General features: G+C 41.4%; 2 protein-coding genes across 6 annotated transcripts in view; one reads left to right on the top strand and one right to left on the bottom strand.

Annotated features, from left to right (window-relative positions):
• The window catches only part of LOC118392168 (E3 ubiquitin/ISG15 ligase TRIM25-like), a 32,182-nt gene extending 13,655 nt beyond the window's left edge, over positions 1 to 18,527 (top strand). For 3 of the 4 annotated variants that reach the window (XM_035783864.2, XM_035783863.2, XM_035783866.2), the window contains exons 5-9: positions 1,348 to 1,443; positions 1,749 to 1,982; positions 4,505 to 4,527; positions 8,114 to 8,259; positions 14,344 to 17,583. In XM_035783864.2, the coding sequence (XP_035639757.1) occupies positions 1,348 to 1,443; positions 1,749 to 1,982; positions 4,505 to 4,527; positions 8,114 to 8,259; positions 14,344 to 14,528 (684 nt within the window). In that variant the 3' untranslated portion in view covers positions 14,529 to 17,583. The other variant, XM_035783867.2, reaches the window with a different exon arrangement.
• Positions 18,528 to 18,561: 34 nt separating this feature from the next.
• LOC118392167 (NACHT, LRR and PYD domains-containing protein 1 homolog) overlaps positions 18,562 to 24,465 on the bottom strand; it is an 8,818-nt gene continuing 2,914 nt past the window's right edge. Inside the window, exons 2-8 of one of the 2 annotated variants that reach the window (XM_035783862.2) lie at positions 24,243 to 24,280; positions 24,046 to 24,110; positions 23,690 to 23,910; positions 23,313 to 23,572; positions 22,809 to 22,934; positions 22,541 to 22,673; positions 18,562 to 22,256 (exon numbers count right to left, since the gene is read on the bottom strand). In XM_035783862.2, the coding sequence (XP_035639755.1) occupies positions 21,964 to 22,256; positions 22,541 to 22,673; positions 22,809 to 22,934; positions 23,313 to 23,572; positions 23,690 to 23,910; positions 24,046 to 24,110; positions 24,243 to 24,280 (1,136 nt within the window). In that variant the 3' untranslated portion in view covers positions 18,562 to 21,963. Of the gene's footprint in view, positions 22,257 to 22,540; positions 22,674 to 22,808; positions 22,935 to 23,312; positions 23,911 to 24,045; positions 24,111 to 24,242; positions 24,281 to 24,465 lie in introns of both variants that reach the window. The other variant, XM_035783861.2, reaches the window with a different exon arrangement.

Here is a 24,465-nt window from a genome sequence, read left to right as displayed (position 1 = left end):
CACGGGTCAGACCTGGAGAGAAATTGGCACAATGAAAAAGGGGGGGGCAGCCAGCCTGGTCTACTCCCACCTTTCGGATGTGATGCTGGTTATATTCCACTGCAATACAGACTGCTAATGAATATTCAGTCTCGTTTCCAAGAACAAAACCCAGTACAAAGCCTCCCTCAGTACAGACATGCTGAGTGCCCTCGTTACCAAGAAGGTTTCAATGATTGCCAGAGGAACTGTTTACCACAGAGAAGTCTACCCTGATGCCCTGCTGCATAAAGCTATTATTTCCTGAACATTTGAAGGTCTCCAGAAGATGTGTTCTCACCCACTGTTTCCTATCATAGCGTTTTTGTTTTTATTATGAATAATATGGTTATTTGATACTGATGCTCTGCTTCAAACATTTGTTGTTCTTATCATATCAGAGTTTTTAAATAAAAAGGGTATCGTGGATAAGACGTTGGTACATTTTGTACCTAAACAAATTACTTATTTGTTTAATAAAATAAGAACTCCAAGAATAAACACCATTTGTGTTCTTTCTAATTATATCTTGTTAGTGACTTACCATATGTGTAAATGGAATAATGTCAAGAACATATTTTAACCTTTTATAGACTTGATCTGGTACAATTCTGTAATTGCGATCATACTCACAAACAGCATGAGCTTGCAGGGGAAAGAGAACCCCAATTCGGTTGAATTTGCTACATGCTTCTGGTACTCTAAAAAGTTGGACAGGGTTGGCAGGTCTGTTAAAGCTCTGCTAGAACACACTCCCAAGCAAGAAGAATATACCCCCAATTACTTTCAAACAAAAGGTAAACACACACACACACTCAACAGTGAACCACACACACACACACACACAGATACAAAGACCACACTTATGTGCTCTAGACTAGGCTGCCACAGATAGGCTATTGAGTCTAGAACACAGGTGAATATAATTTTATTGTTGTCACGAGTCTGACATGGTTGAGCGAATGAGACAATGTGCAAGTCCCAAATGGCACCCTATTCCCTATAGTGGGAAGAAAGCTATCCCATAGGGCTCTGTTCAAAAGTAGTAAACTATAAAGTAGCGTGTCATTTAGGACTAATCATAACTTGTGATCTCACTGTTTGAATGACTTGTTCAACCCATTTCCAGAAGTGACTTGTCTGAACCAATGAGAGAAAGGGAGACATTTTCAGTTCACCATTTACCCTCACTATAGTCTTGTCATAGTGAATGTAGGTAACACTGGTTCTCCCCCTGTCTCTATTTCTCTTCCCCCTAACTCTCTCTCTTCCCCCTAACACACACTCTCTTCTCCTCCCTGGTTTCTCCCCCTCTCTCTGGTCCCTCAGGACATTCTGGAGACCCAGCTACAGAAGGTAGACAGGAAGTTGAGCAAAGCAGAAAAAACTCTCCAGGAGCAGAAAGTGGAGGAACAAATTAACACGGTAAGTGTGCTGATCCAGGATATGTTTTGTCTTGTAGACTGAATGAATATGATTATATGGACGGAGGGGACCTGATCCTAGATCGGCACTCCTATTCTGAGACACTTTCTGAGTACCGACCCGGACTCTTATCGTAATGTAAGATGTCATGTATTTGTTTGTTCAGAGTTGTATATTTTCATGCATTTTACTTTAGTGGCAGACGAAGAGAAACTTTGGACACTGATTCGTTGTTTTTCTCTGGTTAAGCACACGCACGCACACCCCTGCCCCCATCTCTCAACTCTCTTTCTCTCTCTGTGCAGAAGTTCCTGGAGGACTCGGACCAGCGGATCATGACGGTGGGGGAGGAGTTACAGGTCCACCTGGAGGGCTTGCTCACAGCTTTAAGGGACTGTACACGCTCCCAAGAGAGTGAGTGTAGCCCCAACATCCAGCGGAACATAGCCAAGGTGACCCAGGATCACGCTCGTCTGCAGGATGTCCACAGCAGAATCCAGAACCTCGCCCAGGAGAACGACCCCTTCCGCTTCCTAGAGGTCAGTGTGTAGTTTTTCATTTGATTGTTTTCATATTATAATATATTCAGCCAAACAATGGATATACAGTTGCGGCCAAATATATTGGCAACTTTACACTTTTCTTAAATAATTCCCTATTTCTTCTAAAATAAGTTGAAATTTCAAACAGTTTTGGTCACCACACGTTGTTGGATTTTCAACATTGCAGAACCAATTTTATTTTTGTTAACTTCTTAAGGTATAGGGGGTTACATTTTCACTTTTGGATAAATAGCGTGCCCAATTTCAACTTCCTGCTACTCATGCCAAGAATATAAGATATGCATATTATTAGTAGATTTGGATAGAAAACACTCTGAAGTTTCTAAAACTGTTTGAATCATGTCTGTGAGTATAACAGAACTTGTGTAGCAGGCAAAACCCAGAGGACTAACCGTTCAGAATTCTTTTTTTTGTGGTCTCTGTTCAGTAAGGTTCTCATTGGGAAACAATATTTCTTAGGAACTTGTTTTCAGTTCTTACCGCTTCCACTGGATGTCACCAGGCTTTGGAATTTAGTTGAGGTTATTCCTTTGCAATGAAGAAGTACAGCCATCTAGGAACTTCGTAACACTGTTGAGAGTTGCGCAAGACTTAAAGTAGCTTGGTTTGTTGTCTGTATTGAACACAGATAGACCCGTCTTCAATTTGATTGATTATTAACGTTTAAAAATACCTAAAGTTGAATTACAAAAGTAGTTTGAAATGTTTTGGCAAAGTTTACAGGCAAATATTTTGTAGTGACGTTGCGCAATTTGGAAGCTGTTTTTTTTCTGGATCAAATGCTCCAAATAAATGGACATTTTGGATATATATGGACAGAATTAATCGAACAGAAGGACCAACTGTGATGTTTATGGGACATATTGGAGCGCCAACAAAAGAAGCTTGTCAAAGGTAAGGCATGTTTTATACACTGCTCAAAAAAATAAGGAACACTTAAACAACACAATGTAACTCCAAGTCAATCACACTTCTGTGAAATCAAACTGTCCACTTAGGAAGCAACACCGATTGACAATAAATTTCATATGCTGTTGTGCAAATGGAATAAACAACAGGTGGAAATTATAGGCAATTAGCAAGACACCCCCAATAAAGGAGTGGTTCTGCAGGTGGTGACCACAGACCACTTCTCAGTTCCTATGCTTCCTGGCTGATGTTTTGGTCACTTTTGAATGTTGGTGGTGCTTTCACTCTGGTGGTAGCATGACTGAGTCTACAACCCACAGAAGTGGCACCCCTGAGCTCATACTTTGGCCAAGATAACTGCACTTTTTAGCAGCAAACATGCTCTAATTCTTCAATGTTGCCCTCCACCAACTGCTGTTTTCAGATCTTGCCACCTTTAGGATGTGATTCAGATCTGGACTCTTCGTTGGCCAGCATCTCTTGAACCATTCCTGGGTGCTTTTTGATGTGTGTTATGGGGTTGTTGTCCTACTGAAAGACCCACAATCTTCAAAGAAGACCTCTGCTGATTTCAAGATGCTTTGCGCATGTTCAAGGCCCCCAGTACCAGAGGTAGCAAAGCAACCTCCACAGCATTATCAAGCCTCCTCATTTTTGATTGTAGTGCGAGTGTTCTTTTCATTGAATAGATCCGATTTGTTGAATGTGCGCCAATCCGGCATCCTACTATCCCCCATGGTCTGCGTTCCATTGACCTCTTTACCACATCTATTTAAAGAAAATAACACCCTCCCCACAATCAAACATGGGGGACGTTCGATAATGCTGTTGGATTGCTTTGCTGCTTCTGCCACTGGAGTCCTTGAATGTGTGCAAGACATGAAAACAACCGATTATCAAGGGGCTTTGGAGTGCAATGTTCAACCCAGACTCCAAAAACAGTGTCTGTTGCAGGCTGTGGATTTTTCAGTAGGACGACAAACTCAAACGCACATCAAAGGTTCAAGAAGCAGTTCTGGAGTGGTCAGCAATGAGTCCAGATCTGAATAGCATCCAAAACCTATGGCGAGAGCTGAAAACAGGAGTTAGTGGAGGGTACCCCTCAAACATTGAAGAATTTGAGCAGTTTGCTGCTGAGAGTGGGCCAAATTACCAGTAAAAAGGTGCAGAAAGCTCATATGGCTACATTAAGCGTTTGTTGGCAGTTATCTTGGCCAAAGTCTGTGCAACCAAGTACTAACTCAGGGGTGGCAAGAATTTTGGCCATGCCATTCGTCTTTATTTTCTAAATTAAAATTGTCCAATGACGAGGGTGTGGAGATGAATTTTATTTTTCAACTTATTTCAGAAAAGGAAATTATTTATGAAAATTTCAAGGGTTCCAATATATTTGGATGCAACTGTACATTAACAGGTGGATATGCATTTCAAATCATCAAGGATAGTACATAAGTGGTTGATGCTGTTCACTGACCACAACAAAAAGTCACATGGTCAGGAAAATCTCTTGCTGTCCCTAAATAGTTAATTTTTCGTTCTGTTTTCTGGAACTAATAAATGTTAATCCTTTTCTCTGATTTGCTGTTTAGGCATACAAATCATCAAGCAAAAAGTAAGTTATTGTTGTATGTTACAGTGCCTTCAAAGTATTCCACCCCTTGACTTTTTCCATATTTTGATGTTACAGCCTGAATCTCAAATGTATTCTGTCACTGGCCTACACACACTACCCCATAATGTTAAGGTGGAATTATGTTTTTAGAAATTTTTACAAATGAATGAAAATCTTAAATGTCTTGTGTCAATAGGTATTCAACCTCTGTTATGGCAAGCCTAAATAAGTTCAGGAGTAAACATCTGCTGAACAAGTCACATAATAAAGTGCATTCGGAAAGTATTCAGACCCCTTGACTTTTTCCACATTTTGTTACAACCTTATTCTAAAATGTATTAAATACATTTAAAAAATCCTCAATAATTGACACAATGCCCCATAATAAAAAATGGAAATATTACATTTACATAAGTATTCAGACCTTTTGCTATGAGACTCGAAATTGAGCTCAGGTGCATCCTGTTTCCACGGATCATCCGTGTTTATACAACTTGATTGGAGTCCACCTGTGGTTAATTCAATTGATTGGACATGATATGGAAAGGGATATACCTGTCTATATAAGGTCCCACAGTTGACAGTGCATGTCAAAGCAAAAACCAAGCCATGAGGTCAAGCATTTGTCCGTAGAGCTCCGAGGCAGGATTGTGTCGAAGCACAGATCTGGGGAAGGGTACCAAAACATTTCTGCAGCATTGAAGGTACCCAAGAACACAGTGGCCTCCATCATTCTTAAATGGAAGAAGTTTGGAACAACCAAGACACTTCCAACAGCTGGCTTTCCGGCTGCTCCCTTGGTTAGGGAGGTGACCTAGAACCCGATGGTCACTCTGACAGAGCTCCAGAGTTCCTCTGTGGCGTTGGGAGAACCTTCCAGAAGGACAACCATCTCTGCAGCACTCCACCAATCAGGCCTTTATGGTAGTGTCCAGGCAGAAGCCACTCCTCAGTAAAAGGCACAGCCCACTTGGAGTTTGCCAAAAGGCACCTAAAGACTCTCAACCCATGGGAAACAAGATTCTCTGGTCTGATGAAACCAAGATTGAACTCTTTGGCCTGAATTCCAAGCATCACGTCTGGAGGAAACCTGGCACCATCCCTACGGCGAAGCATGGTGGTGGCAGCATCATGCTGTGGGGATATTTTTCAGTGGCAGGGACTGGGAGACTATCGAGGGAAAGATGAGCAGAGCAAAGTACAGATATCCTTGATGAAAACCTGCTCCAGAGCACTCAGGACCTCCGACTGGGGGCGAAGGTTTACCTTCTAACAGGACAACAACCCTAAACACACAGCCAGACAACGCAGGAGTGGCTTTGGGACAAGTCTCTGAATTTAATTGAGTGGCCTAGCCAGAGCCCGGACTTTAACCCAATCAAACATCTCTGGAGAGACCTGAAAATATCAGTGCAGTGACACTCCCCATCCAACCTGATGGAGCTCGAGAGGATCTACAGAGAAGAATGGGAGAAACTCCCCAAATACAGGGGTGCCAAGCTTGTAGCGAAAATTTGAGGCTGTAATCGCTGCCAAAAGTGCTTCAACAAAGTACTGAGTAAAGGGTCTGAATACTTATGTGAAATGTCAGTTTAGTTTTATGCATTTGCAAAAATACTAATAACCTGTGTTTGCTTAGTCGTTATGGGGTATTGTGTGTCAATTGAGGGGGGGGGGAAAGAATTGAATCAATTTTAGAATAAGGCTGTAACGTAACAAAGTGGAAAAAGTCAAGGGGTCTGAATACTTTCCGAACGCACTGTAAGTTGTATGGACTACTCTGTGTGCAATACTATTGTTTAACATGATTTTTGAATGACTACTTCATCTCTGTACCCCACACATACAATTAGTGTCCTCCTTAATTTTTGTAACAGTGACACATGTTATGTTGTTTTGGCTCTGTACTCCAGCACTTTGTATTTGAATACAGCCAACAAGTTTGATGTAGAGAGACAAGCAAGTAGAGTCACAAGCTTGATATCATTGGGTGCTAGGAATATGGGACCAAATAGTGAATTTTGACTACTTCAATACACAAGTGAATTTTTGTACCTGTAGTTTTGGTCCCCAAAAATAGTCCCTATGTTCACAAAGTGCTGTAATTTCTAAACGGTTCACCCGAGATGGATGAAAATACCCTGAAATTTAAGCTGAGATTCTGCACTTTAACCTGAAAGTGATGATGCTGCAGTACAGAGCCAAAACAACACAAATGTTGTTTCTGTCCCAATAATTACGGAGGGCACTGTATCTGTAAGGTCCCTCAGTCGATCACTGAATTTCAAACACAGATTCAACCACAAAGACCATGAAGGTTTTCCAATGCTTCACAAAGGGCACCTGTTGGTAGATGGTTAAAAAAAACAGACATTGAATATCCCTTTGAGCATGGTGAAGTTATTAATTAGACTGGTTGGTGTATCAATACACCCAGTCACTACAAAGTTATAGGCGTCCTTCCTAACTCAGTTGATGGAGAGAGAGGACGCTCAGGGATTTCACCATGAGGCCAATGGTGACTTTGAAACTGTTTAATACTGTGATAGGAGAACTAAGGATGGATATTGGACATTGTACTTACTCTACAATACTAACCTAATTGACAGAGGGAAAAGGAAGCCTGTACAGAATAAATATATTTCAAAACATTCATCCTGTTTGCAAAAAGGCACTAAAGTAATACTGCAAAAAAATGTGGCAAAGCAATTAACGTTTTGTCCAGAACACAAAGTGTTATGTTTGGGGCAAATCCAATACAACACATTACTGAGTACCACTCTCAAGCATAGTGGTGGCTGCATCATGTTATGGGTATGGTTGTAATCGTTAAGGACTGGGGAGATTTTCAGGATTCAAAATAAATGGAGTGAAGCTAAGCACAGGCAAAATCCTAGTGAAAAACCTGGTTGTCTGCTTTCCACCAGACACTGGGAGATTAATTCACCTTTCAGCAGGACAATAACCTTAAAATCAAAGCCAAATATACAATGGAGTTGCTTACCAAGACAGTGAATGTTCTCAAGAGGCCAAGTTACAGTTTTGACTTAAATCTAATTGAAAATCTATAGCAAGACCTGAAAATGGTTTTCTAGCAATGATCAACAACCAATTTGACAGAGCTTGAATAATTTTGAAAATAATAATGGGCAAATGTTACACAATCCAGATGTGGAAAGCTCTTCGGCTTACCCTTAGACTCACATCTGTAATCGCTGCCAAAGGTGCTTTACAAAGTTTTGACTCAGGGGTGTTAATACTTATCTAAATGACATATTTCTGTATTTCATTTTCAATACATTTTCTAGAAACAGGTTTTCACTTTGTCATTATTGGGTTTTGTGTGTAGATGGGTGAGAAATGTATTTAATCAACTTTATATTCAGGCTATAACACAACTAAAGATGGACTAGGTCGAGTAGTATAAATACTCTCTGAAGGCACTGTATACCTGAAATGTGTCTGTCTGTGTGGGGTGTAATATTATATGTATTGTGTGTCTCTTGTCTATGGGTGAAATGCCATTTGCAGTGCGTCTCTCATCCTGTCTATGGGTGACGTGCAATTTGTAATGCGTGTGTTCCAGTTTCTGCAGGCAGTTGAAGAAGCCCCTCTTCTACCCAGAGTATGTTGGTGTGGATACTGAAGGCCTGGCTGAGGCCCTGGAGGTTAAGCAGGATGACTTCCTCACTAATGTACGCTCCTGCATCTCTCAATTCATCGACGATATCTGTGAGTAACAGACGTGTTTGCGTGCGTGAGTGAGTGAGGGGAAAGAAAGAGGTTGTGTGTGTGTGTGTGTGTGTGTGTGTGTGTGCGCATGCGATAAAAGAACCAGGGTGTTGGAAGTTTAGAATAATTTGAATAGATTTTGAATTTGTGATTCATGCACTAGTGTTGTCATGATACCAGGCCAAGTATTATCTCGATACCACGGGGGAACAATTCAATGTCCTAGGGTACTGGTCGCCCCGTCTCCCGGACACTTGTTACTGTCTTCTGAACGTTATGCGCATGTGCTACACACAAAACCTGTCACTGATTTTCACACTTTCACTCAATGCAACATATATGGATTTTTTATTGTACCTTTTCCCCAATTTTGTTATATCCATTTGGTAGTCAGTCTTGTCCCATCGCTGCAACTTCCGTACAGACTCGGAAGAGGCGAAGGTCTAGAGCCATGCGTCCTCAGAAACGCGACCTGCCAAACCGCACTGCTTCTTGACACACTGCTCGCTGCACCAATCTGTTGGAGGGAACTCCGTACACCTGGTGACCGTGTCAGTGTGCATGCACCCGGCCTGCCACAGGAGTCTAGAGCGGGATGGGACAATGATGTCCCGCTGGCCAAACCCTCCCCTAACTCGGACAACACTGAGCCAGTTGTGCGCCGCCTCATTGGTCTCCCGATCGCGGCCGGCTGCGACACAGCCAGGTATCAAACCCGGATCTGTAGTGACGCGGCCAGCACTGTGATGCAATGCCTAAGACTGCTGCACCACTCGGGAGGCCTACACATATTAATTCACACTGTTCACTGTATATAATAGAATACTGCATTGAATGGCTAATTTGCTCATATTTGCAAAGCCCTACCTGTGATTTGGCTGGAGGAATGGACACAGACGCACCTTCCTTCCCTCCCTCACACACTGTCTCCCTTTCTCATTAACACACACCACTCTCTCTTCCACAAACACACACACACTACTCCCAACTTTAAAAACGTTTAGGCACCAAACAGAATGTAAGGAACACCAGAAAGTGATAGATTTTTTAATATATAGTTAGGCCTATATGAATCCTACCTTTTGAAGACCCCTTTCCTTCCTGAGCAATGTTTTTTGCAATGTTTGCAGTTCTTCCTTTTGTCTTTTGGCATGTGTGTTGAATCGTGTCACCCACCTTGCGCGTCTTTGATGGTTGTGAGGTTGCTTTGGAAGGCGAACAGGGAGAGAGGGTTTTGACCATTTACTTTGGCAATCTGCTTGTGGAGAATGAAGGCATTTACTGTCGCCATGTCCACAAAATGGTTAAAAAAAGTAGTGTACCACTATCCAGTCTTGTGGAGGACCTGGTAGTAGCCTATCAGAGCATCAGCTAGTTTGCCACCCCCCATGGTGGCATTATAGTCCTTCACAGAAACGGCAATGGGGACATTCTTTCTCACCCATGCCCTTTGGCATTTTTCACCCTCCTCGAGACATGGTTGTTTTTTTAATGCCTTATGCTGTGTGGTGAGCATAGTTACTTCTCTAGTGTTCCTCTTTTCACAAAAAGCAGCTTGTTAGTCCTGATCAAATGTATGGACCCCCTCTCCGCTTTGTTTGTCATGTCGTTTACCTTAGAATCAGTTTCCCCACGAATGCTACAAGCCCCTACTTGCTTTTTCAAGATGTCTAGTATAAAATTGTGCACAAAGAGCTTGTTACCCACTGCCAAATAAGAAGTCCATCAGCTGCATAACAGTCATAACTAAGGCCCTTTCTAGTGGGTGTGATCGCCTTGCCTTCATAGATGAAAAAGTTCCACGTGTAGGCAGAGGCTGAATCGGCTAGCACAAAGAGCTTGCTGGGGAGGGGTGGCTCTCAAACGTCATCATCCAAATCCTCTGCATCCATATCCTGATGAATAAAATCTAGGGATATATTGTTGTAAGACACACAGAATTACAGTTGACTAAATTTACAAAACGACATTACTATCAAGTAAAAACACCAAGCCTAAACTTTATCTGTACAGTGACTTGCATAGGTGTGAAGCACACACACAATGCAAACAGTAACACTTTGGAGGCAGAGGTGAGAACCAAACATACACCCCCTTTTTCTTTAACAAGTCCAATGGGAAGGATATAGTGCTTCTTCGGGAATGGGCACAAATCCCCGTCATTTGCATGAAGAAAAGACTGAGAAAAAGGGGGCAGAGGTTGGGCTGCCTTCTGAGAATTCGTAGGCGAGTGAGTAAACTCCCACTACCATCTGTTTTATTGGCCAACGTGCAGTCATAGGAAAATAAAATGGATGACCAACGATCAAGATTATACTACCAATGGGACATTAACTGTAATATCTTATGTTTCACCGAGTCATGGCTGAACGCTGACATGTATAATATAGAGCTGGCAGGATTTTCCATGCACCAGCAGGACAGAGAAGCTACCTCTGGTAAGACGAGGGGCGGGATGTGTGTCTATTTGTCAATAACAGCTGGTGCGTGATGTCTAATATTGAAGTCTCAAGGTATTTATGATAAGCTGTAGACCACACTATCTACTACGAGAGTTTTCATCTATATTATTTGTAGCTGTCTATTTACCAGCAGAAACCGATGCTGGCACGAAGAGTGCACTCGACCTTCTGTATAAGGTCAGAAGCAAATCAGAAAATGCTCATCCAAAAGCGGTGCTCCTAGTGGCGGGGGACTTTAATGCAGAGAAACTTAAATCCGTTTTACCTCATTTCTACCTGCGTTTCAAATGCAAACAGAGGATATTTAAAAAACTCTAGACCACCTTTACTCTACACACAGAGATGCATGCAAAGCTTTCCTCTGCCCTCCATTTGGCAAATCTGACCATAATTTTATCCTCCTGATTCCTGCTTACAAGCAAAAACTAAAGCAGGAAGTATCAGTGACTCGCTCAATACGGAAGTGGTTAGATGACGCGGATGCTACGCTACTGTATACCACCTCAGTCATTGGCTTCATCAATAAGTGCATCGACAACATCCCCACAGTGACCGTACGTACATATCCCAACCAGAAGCCATGGATTACAGGCAAACATCCACATCGAGCTAAAGGCTAGAGCTGCAGTTTTCAAGGAGCGGGACACTAATCCGGATGCTTAGAAGCAATCCCGCTGTGCCCTCAGACAAACCATCAAACAAGCAAAGCATCAATACAGGATTAAGATTGAATCCTACTACATCGGCTCTGACACTCGTCGGACGTCGCAGGGCTTGAAAACTATTACGGACTACAAAGGGAAACCCCAGCCACGAGCTTCCCAATGACGCGGGCCTATCAGACAAGCAAAATGCCTTTTATGCTCGCTTCGAGGCAAGCAACACTGAAGCATGCATGAGTGCACCGGTTGTTCTGGATGACTTTGTGATAACGCTCTCGGTAGCCGATGTGAGCAAGTCCTTAAACAGGTCAACATTCACAAAGCTGCGGGGCCAGACGGATTACCAGGACGTGTACTCAAAGTATGCCCGGACCAACTGGCAAGTGTCTTCATTGACATTTTCAACCTCTCCCTGACCGAGTCTGTAAAACCTACATGTTTCAAGCAGACCACCATAGTCCCTGTGCCCACGGAAGCGAAGGTAACCTGCCTAAATGATTACCGCCCTGTAGCACTCCCGTCGGTAGCTATGAAGTGCTTTGAAAGGCTGGTCATGGCTCACATCAACAGCATTCTCCCACATACCCTAGACCCACTCCAATTTGCATACCACCCCCAACAGATCCACAGATGACGCAATCTCACTCCATACTGCCCTTTCCCACCTGGACCAAAGGAACTCCTACGTGAGATTTCTGTTCATTGACTACAGCTCTGCGTTCAACACCATAGTGCCCACAAAGCTCATCACTAAGGACCCTGGGACTAAACACCTCCCTCTGCAACTAGATCCTGGACTTCCTGATGGGCAGCCCCAGGTGGTAAGGGTAGGCAACAACACGTCTGCTACGCTGATCCTCAACATTGGGGCCCCTCGGGTTTGTGCCTAGTCCCTCCTGTACTCCCTGTTCACCCACGACTGCGTGGACAAACACAACTCCAACACCATCATTACGTTTGCTGATGACACAACAGTGGTAGGCCTGATTACAGACAACGATGAGACAGCATTTAGGGAAGAGATCAGAGACAACAACTTCTCCCTCAATGTGAGCAAGACAAAGGAGCTGATCGTGGACTACAGGAAAAGGCGGGCCGAACAGGCCCTCATTAACATCGGCGTGGCGGTAGTGGAGCGGTTTGAGAGTTTCAACTTCCTTGGTGTCCACATCACCAACAAACTATCATGGTCCAAACATACCAAGACAGTCGTGAAGAGGGTACGACAAAACCTTTTTCCCATCAGGAGACTGAAAATATTTGGCATGGGTCCCCAGATCCTCAAAAGTTTCTACAGCTGCACCATCAAGAGCATCCTGACCAGTTGCATCACTGCCTGGTATGGAAACAGCTCAGCATCTGACCGTAAGGCTCTACAGCCTAGTACATCACTGGGGCCAAGCTTCCTGCCATCCAGGACCTTTATACTAGGCGGTGTCAGAGAAAAGCCACTTAAAATTGTCAGTCTCCAGTCACCCAAGTTACAAGACTAAGGTCTTGCTTTGTCCCACCCAGGTAAACTGCATATCATTGGTTAATGGACTGTCATGGTGCCATTGTAGCCAGTCCCTTGTAATGGATGCCTACAGCGCGTAAGCAGGCAACATCATATTTTTGATATAGTCACTCGGTGACATTCAATGTTGCTATTAAGTCATACATCAGATAACATTGGCAATAGGCTAGATACCCCCTATGTAGTTATAGCTCAAACACAGACTAAATGTAAGCTTAACTTGTAAGCTGTTTGGGGAAATGTTGTGTAAAATATATACATTTTGACACTCGGGGCTGGTGATCAAAAACGGTAGGTCACAGGCAGACAAATAACATATCCCCATGATCTGTGGAGTCCCGGCTTTCGGTGTGTATCAACGTATTCTGTGTTTATTTCGTTTATGCTTCACTAAACTACCCGGAATGTAGATATCAGCCATCTTAAAATGAGGTCATCAGCTGGGCCTGCCCTTATAAATTAATTATATGGTAGTAAGTCACGCAAAAGATTTGAAGGCACCAATCAATAGCCAAGATACACAGCTTTCTGCAGACACCCTGCTTTTGCAGGTAGGCGCTACCGTTCTAATACCAGACTGCATTGAATTTAAAAAATCAAATAGATTCCCCAAATATGTTTTTAGTTAGCTAGGTAACATGACTGAACAACATTGTTTGTTATCAAATCAATAATTAGCCCTCTGGGATTATTTTAAAATGGCCTTGACATGGTTTGTGAAATAATATAAAAATCGTGCTGGAAGAAGAAAAAGGCTATTTTTTGTTGTTGTTAGAGCTAGAGCAAGCACTTTCCTTTGCTGTGTTTCCTCTCTGGCACTGCTGCTTGACAGCGAACTTGCAAAGCCTGTACTTAAGACTGGCCTGTGCTCTTGGTTATACCAGGGATTAAATTATATACAATGTATCAACTTTACATTGCTTTGCGTGCTGCTCCAATGTACAAATGTAACAACAGAAGACTGATCATGGTCTCCATCCCCGCCCGTCAAAAATGTAACTAAACAGCGGACTTTATAAACATTTTTAGATTAGTAGGGCTGATAAAGTTGGTGTTATCATATGAAACTACTAAGCTATTTAAAAAGGTTGGTATCATGACATTTTGGTACTGTGATACCAGTATACTGTGCAACACACTCACACGCCTACACACACATTTGTTTCCCAGTGACGACAAATCGACAAAGTATTGTTCTCTTAAAGCTAGAATCTGTATTTGGTGAAACTGCCAAATCCGTTTGGGATATTACAACAAAGTTACTTGAAACAACAACAAATGTTGCGATTGAACAGCAGAATATGTATTGCGAAATGTAATTAACAACGCTGCCGGACGCTGCTCTTCCGTTTCAACAAAATATACACAAAAGGCATTGAGGGTGAACAGTGGCTCTGCTTCACCAAATGCAGATTCTAGTTTTAAAGGTTTTGTCTTCTACCAGGTCCTTCAGTCAGGGAAGAGCCGGACACCGGAGGAGAGGAGGATGAAGATGACGACGAGGAGGATGGCAGTGATGGAGATGAACAAGAGGAGGAGATGAGCGAGGAAGAGGAGGGTATACACGACCACGAGTCAGCAGACGAACTCTACGGTGAGGAAGATGAAGAGGAGATTTATTCGAACTGATGAAATGACTATGGGGTGAATTGTCTAATCCATTCTTCCATTTAAGTCAACCTGTCTCTCATAGCCTCCCACTGACCAATATTTGACCATGTAAACATTTTACTTTGAATTTAGGATTTTCCCAACCATTTTGGGAATCCTTTCAAATATTATACATTCTACATCAATGTTTCGAAGGAGAGATGTTTATGGGTGCATGGAACCATATTTCATATATAGTGCACTACTTTTGACCAGGCTTTGGTCAAATGTTGTACACTATTTAGGCCAGGGCTATTCAACTATATTCTTACAGATGTAAAAAAGGTTAATTGCAGGGGGGGCAGACATTATCCACATGCGTTTAGTTTAAGGAAGAACTGTTTAAAAAATAAAAGCACACAACAAGTACTTTTCTTAAATTGTTGCTAAAATGAATTAGGAAAGAAGTGGATGTCGCTCAACCAATGTGGTTAGAGGTGCAACCCAAAAATGCAATAATTGAAAAAGAAAAGGCGCAATGTTCGCTCACCATTTAAAGCTTCTTAAAAGTAATTAGGTCATTTTAAATTCTGAAAACGAAGTATCTCAAAAAATAACACACTTATGTCAAGTCCGGTAATGCCAAATTCCAGTCTGAAGGAAGTATGCTTTGAGTTTATTTCCCTCAGTCATTTGGTGTGTTTTTTTTTGTCACACTTCCTCTAGCAAGTCCTCGTGGGCATCAGAGAGGGAAACAGAAGGCATGTACGTGTGCTTAGCTTTCAGAAATGGGGTCAAAATGTATTTGTTCCCTTAAACTGTTCAAATGCTAGAGCCAAACTCATATAAAGAAAGAATAATCCAAATGTCACGTAGGTTTCTAGAAACTATAGTGCTTGTCATTTTGGCCCGCAGGCCCACAGGCCACCAGTTGAATAGCCCTAATTTATGAATACAGGACCTGGTCTAGTATATAGTGCATTCGGGTAAGGATTCAGAGACCCCTCAACTTTTTCCATATTTTTGTTACATTACAGCCTTATTCTAAAATGTATTAAATTTGTTTTTTTTCTCCCCAAAATCAATTTACACAAACTACCCCATAATTATAAAGCAAAAACAAGTTTCTAGACATTTTAGCAAATGTATAAAAAAAACTGAAATCACATTTACTTACGTATTCAGACCCTTAACTCGGTACTTTGTTGAAGCACCTATGGCAGCGATTACAGCCTCGAGTCTGCTTGGGTATTACGTTACAAGCTTGGCACACCTGTATTTGGGGAGTTTTTCCCAATTGTCTCTGCAAGGCCTTTCAAGCTCTTCTGTCATGTTGGATGGGGAGCGTGTCTCTATAGATGTTTGATCGGTCCTGAGCGCTCTGGAGCAGGTTTTCATCAGGGATCTCTCTATACTTTGCTCCGTTCAGCATGATGCCGCCACCACCATGACCCTCAGGGTCTGAGAGTCTTTTGTTGTCTTTTGGCAAACTCCAAGCGGGCTGTCATGTGCGTTTTACTGAGGAGTGGCTTCCGTCTGGCCACTCTCCCATAAAGGCCTGATTGGTGGAGTGGTGCAGAGATGGTTGTCCTTCTGGAAGGTTCTCCGATCTCCACAGAGGAACGCTCGAACTCTGTCAAAGTGACCATCGGGTTCTTGGTCACCTCCCTGACCAAGGCCCTTCTCCCCCGATTGCTCAGTTTGGCCGGGCGGCCAGCTCTTGGAAGGGTCTTGGTGGTTACAAACGTCTTCCATTTAAGAATGATGAAGGCCACTGTGTTCCAATTCCTTCGACCTCATGGTTTTGTTTTTGCTGACATGCACTGTCAACTGTGGCACCTTATATTGACAGGTGTTTGGCTTTCCAAATCATGTCAAATCAATTGAATTTAGGTGGACTCCAATCAAGTCGTAGAAACATCTCAAGAATGATCAATGGAAACAGGGTGGACCTGAGCTCAATTGCGAGTCTTAATAGCAAAGGGTCTGAACTTATGTAAATAAAGTAGTCCTATTTTTAGTTTAATATAATTTAATACATTTTATAATAAGGCTCTAATGTAACAAAGTGGAAAAAGTCAAGGGGTCTGAATACTTTCCGAAAACAGTGAAAGCTACATTTTATTTTGTATTCTCTGGTTGAACGCATGGTGCATTGTTATACTGTGTTCATTATTTGAGTGCACTGGATAATTAATATTATATAAATAATTAAAAGGTATTGCACTTACCTGCAGATATGAATTTCAAACCACAATAGTTCACAACTAATTTAGTACGTCTAGGTATCCTTGAGTCCAATATTTGTAACCATAGGGGTTAGCAAGATGGCAAAAACAGATCTGGGACCAGGCTAGCATTTAGGTGTTTGTGTAACTAGACACGTGAGTGCATGTCTTGACTGAATTCTGACATATGTGAATTTATACAGAAGATGGATTGTAGAAAGAAAACAAAGGAGACTTGACAGACGGGTAGATGTGTTAAAGCGTGGGTGTGTTCTTCAAAAGCTGTTCGCAATTTGTCAAATAAGTTGAGATAATGTTTATCAATCTGTTTAATAATGCACAATATAATGCAGTATATGTTTGTAATCATTTGCACACCCACGGTCCTATTCATTAGGCACCAAAGAAGAAAACTGGGAAGGATGGACCAGGACTTGTCCAATAAGAAGCCCTTGTTCTCCTTTCCCGTTGCAAAACGTTTTGAAATGGTGCATACTAATGAATACGACCCATGTTTCATGACTTGCAGTTCGGGGAAACATTTGCAGGTCTACTTCTAATGACTGTAGCAATCGATAATGTGTGCTATTTTAGACATATTTTGTATGGCTATCTATTTGCAAATAAGTTCTGCAAATAACATGGTGGTACATCATGGCTTTTGTGTCTTGCATGGGATCTGTTTTTTCTTCACATTGTTACAAAAGTTGACAGTGAATGTTTGTAAATATCATTTGACAAAATAGTATATTTTTCAGGGATTTTCATACGGGTGATTTTGAGCAAATTAGTTTGTCGTTCTATCCAGCCAATCAATTCTGCATGAATGTTATAAAGATAAATAAATGCAATGTGCTGTTATTACATTTCATTGGCTTCTTTCAGACCACCAATGGTGACAATCCCGCAGGTGAAAAAGCCGGATGTGGAGGTCCTGGGCTGGCGAGGTTACACATGGTCTGTGGATATGGGGCCATTTGGACATTGGAATTCCAAATTCCCTAAAATGATGTTGGAGAAAGCTTATGGTAGAGAAATTAACATTCAATTAATTATTTGCCAACAGCTCTGGTGGACATTCCTGCAGTCAGCATGCCAATTGCACGCTCCCTCAACTTGAGACATCTGTTGCATTGTGTTGCATGACAAAACTGCACATTTTAGTTTCCTTTTGTTGTCCCCAGAACAAGGTGCACCTGTGTAATGATCATGCTGTTTAATCAGCTTCTTGGTATGCCACAGCTGTCAGGTGGATGGGTTATCTTGGCAAAGGATAAATGCTTACTAACAGGGAAACCTTATCCCAGTCCTATTAACAGCATCTGATCCCAGTCCTATTAACGACAGCTTACCTGAAAGTATTGCATGGTCTACAGTGTCAAAAGCTTTAGACAAATCTATGAACAAGGCGGCGCAGTACTTTCTATTGTCCAGGGCATTAGTAATACAATGCTGCACCCTGCGCTGGTGCCAGTTCTACATTGACTTTTTCTCAGTAACAACCTCCAGTGCTTTAAAAAAATGTTAATTTATAATTATTTATTACAAAAAACAAGGAATGGGTAAAGTATTAAAACATGAAGGACAAACAATACAGCAGCATCAAGACACTCAAACATGTATGTCTTTCCGCAACAGAGCCATCCTTTATGTGTGAGGGTGCGTGTGCATGATAGTGATGTAAAATATGTCAGTTTCCTTTTTCATGATCACAATCTTGTGAAGCCTGAACCCTCCAAGATCCCCCCCACAGTTCCCCAATAGCTGTCCCTCGACCTAAATTCCGCTCCCTGGGCGACCCCCCCCCTTCAGCTCCCCCCCACCAACAACAAAAAAAAGCACCATTCTGCACTAACTGTAATTTTTATTCAGAAATTTGGAACACAAAAATAATCATAACATTTAAAACACACAAAAACATGTGTGTTGGTTTGGCACTCGAGCATCGATACATTACCCATCCCCCAACAATGTCAACCAAGAGTCAAGACTAAACCAATTCACCTTGGTGGTGTGCAGACTGGTTTAATTTTATTTTTAATGATTTTGCACAAACCAGAAAAAAATGCAACAATATGTCTGAAACTATATATTCACACTATTATGAATGAATTGTGGTTTATTTGGTAGTGTGACTAATTTGACTAATTGCATTAGTACTGTACACAGTTAGATGTGCGCTGTTTGATAGATTCCCCCTCTCCCCCATCGGGCTTCCAGTGGGGAGACCTGAGGTCAACCGACCCCCCTCCCCATCTCGTACTTTTGAGTGGGAGACCTGCCCAGCTCAAAAAATAGAATCAGGGCGCCCACTCTGACAAGGTTAATTGATCCAGTCCCACACGGTGACATATCTTTGACGTGATGTGTAAATGAGTGATAGAAAACCGATCGCGCAAATGTCACTATTCCCCCAAAAATTGTGCGGTCGCCACTGTGCTCATCACTACTCAAATGACAAAATCGTAAGTACTGACTTAACACTCATGTAAATTAGTGAAACAATGTATTGAGTAGAACCTTTTTAAGGTAGTGATGAATAAGCATTTCACTACACCCGCAATAACATCTGCTAAATGTTTGTGACCAATAAAATCGATTTTAATAGTATTTCTTTCATGAGATTGTGGCGATATACTGCCATCTGGTGGTGACTAGAAACAATTCCATAGTATTAATTATTTTTATTTTTAAATGTAACCTTTATTTAACTAGGCAAGTCAGTTAATAATAACACATTCTTATTTACAATGACAGCCTAGGAACAGTGGGTTAACTGCCTTGTTCAGGGGCAGAATTACAGATTTTTACCTTGTCAGCTCTGGGATTTGATCTAGCAACCTTTCTGCAGCCCCATGACGGTCTGTGAAAAGTACTTAAGTACTCTCTGTATGCGAGTTTAAATCAAACAATTACTATGAACTTAAAGTGCAGACTGTCAGCTTTAATTTTAGGATATTTTCACCCATATTGGGTGAATTGTTTAGAAATTACAGCATTTTTTTGTACATAGTCCCCCATTTTAGGGGAGCAAAGGTATTGGGACAAATTCACAAGTTAAGTATTTGGTCCCACATTCATAGCACACAATGAGTACATCAAGCTGGTGAATCTACAAATTTGTTGGATGCAATTGCTGTCTGTTTTAGTTGTTTCTCAGATTATTTTGTGCCCCGTACAAATTAATGGTAAATAATGTATTGTCATTTAATGCACCTTTATTGTAAATAAGAATAGAATGTTTCTAAACACTTCTAGACTAATGTGGATGATACTATGATTACGGATAATAATGAGTGAGAAAGTTACGACACACACATATCATACCCCCAAGACAAGGCTAACCTCACCATTACAACAACAGGGGAGGTTCGCATTTTTGCGAGGGTATGATATTTGTGCGTTTTGACTTTCTCACACATCATTATTCATGATTATTATTAGAAGTGTTTAAATATAACTGGAATGTATCTACAATAACAGTAGAAATGCAGGATATGAGCTTTAGATGCCCAAAACATTTGGAGGACCCCCCCCTACAGTTGAAGTCAGAAGTTTACATACCAAATACAATTCCTGACATTTAATCTGAGTAAAAAATCCCTGTCTTAGGTCAGTTAGGATCACCACTTTATTTTAAGAATGTGAAATGTCAGAATAATAGTAGATTTATTTCAGCTTTTATTTATTTCATCACATTCCCAGTGGGTCAAAAGTTTACATACACTCAATTAGTATTTGGTAGCATAGCCTTTTTAATTGTTTAACTTGGGTCAAACGTTTCGGGTAGCTTCCCTCAATTAGTTGGGTGAATTTTGGTCCATTCCTCCTGACAGAGCTGGTGTAACTGAGTCAGGTTTGTAGGCCTCCTTGCTTGCACACACTTTTTCAGTTCTGCCCACAAATTTTCAATAGGATTGAAGTCATGGTGTTGTGATGGCCACTCCAATAGCTTGACTTTGTTGTCCTTAAGACATTTTGCCACTACTTTGGAAGTATGCTTGGGGTCATTGTCCATTTGGAAGACCCATTTGAGACCAAGCTTTAACTTCCTGACTGATGTTTTGAGATGTTGCTTCAATATTTCCACCTAATTTTCGTTCCTCATGATGCCATCTATTTTGTGAAGTGCACCAGTCCCTCCTGCAGAAAAGCAGCCCCACAACATGATGCTGCCACCCCTGTGCTTCACGGTTGGGATGGTGTTCTTCGGCTTGCAAGTCTCCCCCTTTTTCCTCCAAACATAAGGATGGTCATTATGGCAAAACAGTTCTATTTTTGTTTCATCAGACCAGAGGACATTTCTCCAAAAAGTACGATCTTTGTCCCCATGTGCAGTTGCAAACCGTAGTCTGGCTTTTTTATGGCGGTTTTGGAGCAGTGGCCTCTTCCTTGCTGAGCGGCCTTTCAGGTTATGTCGATATAGGACTCGTTTTACTGTGGATATAGATACTTTTGTACCTGTTTCCTCCAGCATCTTTCACCTGTTTCCTCCAGCATCTTCACAAGGTCCTTTGCTGTTGTTCTGGGATTGATTTGTACTTTTCGCACCAAAGTACGTTCATCTCTAGGAGACAGAACGCATCTCCTTCCTGAGCAGTATGACGGCTGCGTGGTCCCATGGTGTTTATACTTGCGTACTATTTTTTGTACAGATGAACGAGGTACCTTCAGGCGCTTGGAAATTTATCCCAAGGATGAACCAATTTATCCCAAGGCTGATTTCTTTTGATTTTCCAATGATGTCAAGCAAAGAAGCACTGAGTTTGAAGGTAGGCCTTGAAATACATTCATGGGTACACCTCCAATTGACTCTAATGATATTAATTAGCCTATCAGGAGCTTCTAAAGCCATGACATCATTTTCGGGATCTTTCCAAGCTGTTTAGAGGCACAGTCAATTTAGTGTATGTCAACTTCTGACCCACTGGAATTGTGATACAGTGAATTATAAGTGAAATAATCTGTAAACAATTGTTGGACAAATTACCTGTGTCATGCACAAAGTAGATGTCCTATAGTTTTGGCAACAAATTTGTAGAGTGGTTGAAAGACTTATGTTGGAGTCATTAAAACTTGTTTATGTAAGCTTCCGACTTCCAACTGTACATGTAGAAATAAAAGGAATGATATAAAATAATTATACTATGCACCTTTTTATAAAGAAATAAAACAAAGTGTAACTGACATCATTCATGCTCTTTCCCCAAAAATGTCAAATGCCCCCCTTTCACCAACCTAGCTCATCATTCCAGCTTCAGGTGATTGATTAGGTATGGCTCCAGCTCTGTCAGGATCTCTAAGAACTGATCTTTGCATTCGGGGCCACACCCTTTCAAGGGCCCATCAAAGAGCGCCCTCATCTTCTTCTGGTTATTTCTTTCAGCTGTCACGTCACTGTAGCCATCAGCAGTGATGATTCCACTCTTCAGGAGTCTGTCCAAGATGGGACCGACTTGGCTCACTCTGTCAATCAGGGCTGTCTGGTGGAGGTCCACAAAGTGCTGGTCTGAGGTCAAGATGGAACCCCTGTATTCAGCTATAAAGGAAACTGATACAATTAGTTTGCCTTTACTTATGACCCTTAAACACATTTCTAGGACGGGATTCAATCAAAGGCGCAGTATTGGCAAGTGCATTACAGTTGACTTTTTAATATAGTTTACGATTGAGCTGATATCAGCAGTGTTTACCGTGAATGTAAAAGAATATGCCTTTTAAAAGGCGAATTGTCTGTCGTGCAGCATGCAACTCGCCTGAGGAATCCCGGCTTTAAACTATATTTGACATTTATGGTTACTAAGCCAATGGATCTTTTCTGACCTGCTCGTATTTCGTGGTTCCATATGGTTTGTTTACGACTTTTACAGCTTAGGTTCAGACTGAAGTCTAAATCTGCGTCTCTTATAAACACCTCAAAGAAGTTTGGTGGGTCAACATATGCGAGCTCCAATCTCTGAGACAATAGATAGATAGTGTTAGACTAACAGACATGGAACAGTTTCTTGAAATTAGTAATTCTTGGGGGTGTTTCTGGGAATGTGCAATGTTTTGAATTTCATTTAATGTTCTATACAAGTTCAAACCGTACACGAGGGTTAACATCAGAAGGACAGGATGTTGTGAGGTAGAAATCACTAGTCAACCATTGGGACTTCTCTGGTCTTGGTTTTAGGATCCTTGTGGATCCATGACACTTCTCCTGTTTCTCCACTGCCTGTAGAACAAGCAAACATATCCATCACTGTCTATTGCAGTGTATACTTCCAATTACCATTTGTTCTCAACATTGTTTGACAAGAAAAAAACTATAACATGGGTGCTAAGTGTCATAAAAAAAATCCAAGTCCAGGCACATGTGTGGGTTTGAAAGTTGATAAACCTTTAAAATGTGTGGGCTAAGTCATTAAAATACACCAACACGTCTTGGCTAACGCTTTGATAAGTCTGTCTGATTGTTTTACGTTTGTCTGATCTGGAGTTTATTTTTATTTTTTTAAGTAAATGGAAATTGTTGCTGGGGACCATCCTGGTTGAATAAATACTGTATATGGAAGTAACAATGAGGAAGAGGAACAGAGTTAGCCTTTATAACCTGTGTTAGTGCAGGATCACATGGCATCAGATATGCATGTAGCGTGAGGTGTGCTGTCCTGGCTCGGTAGATCTGCAAGTCACAGTGCACGGAACACCCTAATGCCTGCAGGATAACACCTCTCAGAGAGAAAGATGGATGGAGAACCTTGACATGGAAGCGGGTGACCTTATCCACTTGTTCTATGGACACACCACTGCCTTCTACATGAAGAACTCTCACTTTCTGCTTTATAGAGGGATCATAACAATCTCCAACCCCTAAAATGGACAGAAACCAGAACATTATCAGTTTGATTAAAACATTTATTTTAATATGTATTGAGAATTCCCAGGTAAATAAAACAATGTCTTGTTCAGTATAGCTGATATCCATACGTGCACCAAAACAGGCAAAATGTGGCAGATGCACTTCTTTCAGTTTTCCTTCAATGATTTTGATGTCCAGTAGGGGGCCTGCTTGCCTGTACCCCATGCTTTGTAGCAATGCCCTGTGAGGATCCCAAGAGCTGAAGTGGTACAGAAGTGTGACTTTGCTCTCACATACCCAGCGCAGCCCTGATATTGTGCACTCATAGCGTCCTGCGATAGATTCAAGTCTGGAAGAAGGGAATGCAAATTAGGTAACCAAAATATTAAATAAACTGAATTACTAAATTCTCTGTTGATCAGGATTTGTTTGTGACAGGTGCTAATTATTGAGGTAGAGGCAAAATTAAGTCCAAGGTGTTTACCTGTAGATTGAAATCTCATTTTCTGTAGACACTAACGGCTCAAGCGCAATCCAAATTTCTGCGGTCTGTTTAGGATTGAGCCAACCAAATATGGTAAAACTTTCAGATTAATCTTTCGAAAATTATTGTAACAACAGTTATGAGCCTTGTGTAGAATAAGTAAGATTCTTCATAATATCAACATTTTGTCCTCTCACCTTAAGATGGCTGCAACTCAAGCATTCCATCAGAGTATCTGAAGACAAGTCACATAATAAATAAATAAGTAAATTAATTAAATAACCAGAATATGCATGTATCTATCAAGTAAGAGAGCGATTTTAGTAATGAACCCATCCATGAATAATGAATAAACCAAAAAAAATCGACACTCCAGATACTTTAAGTACATTATCATTTGATTAGCTTTATTTTCATCAA

Source organism: Oncorhynchus keta, chromosome 13 (assembly GCF_023373465.1).
Source record: "Oncorhynchus keta strain PuntledgeMale-10-30-2019 chromosome 13, Oket_V2, whole genome shotgun sequence".
Lineage (NCBI taxonomy): Eukaryota > Metazoa > Chordata > Actinopteri > Salmoniformes > Salmonidae > Oncorhynchus > Oncorhynchus keta.
Note: the sequence above shows the minus strand (reverse complement) of the source record. Positions and strands in the feature narration are given on the sequence as shown.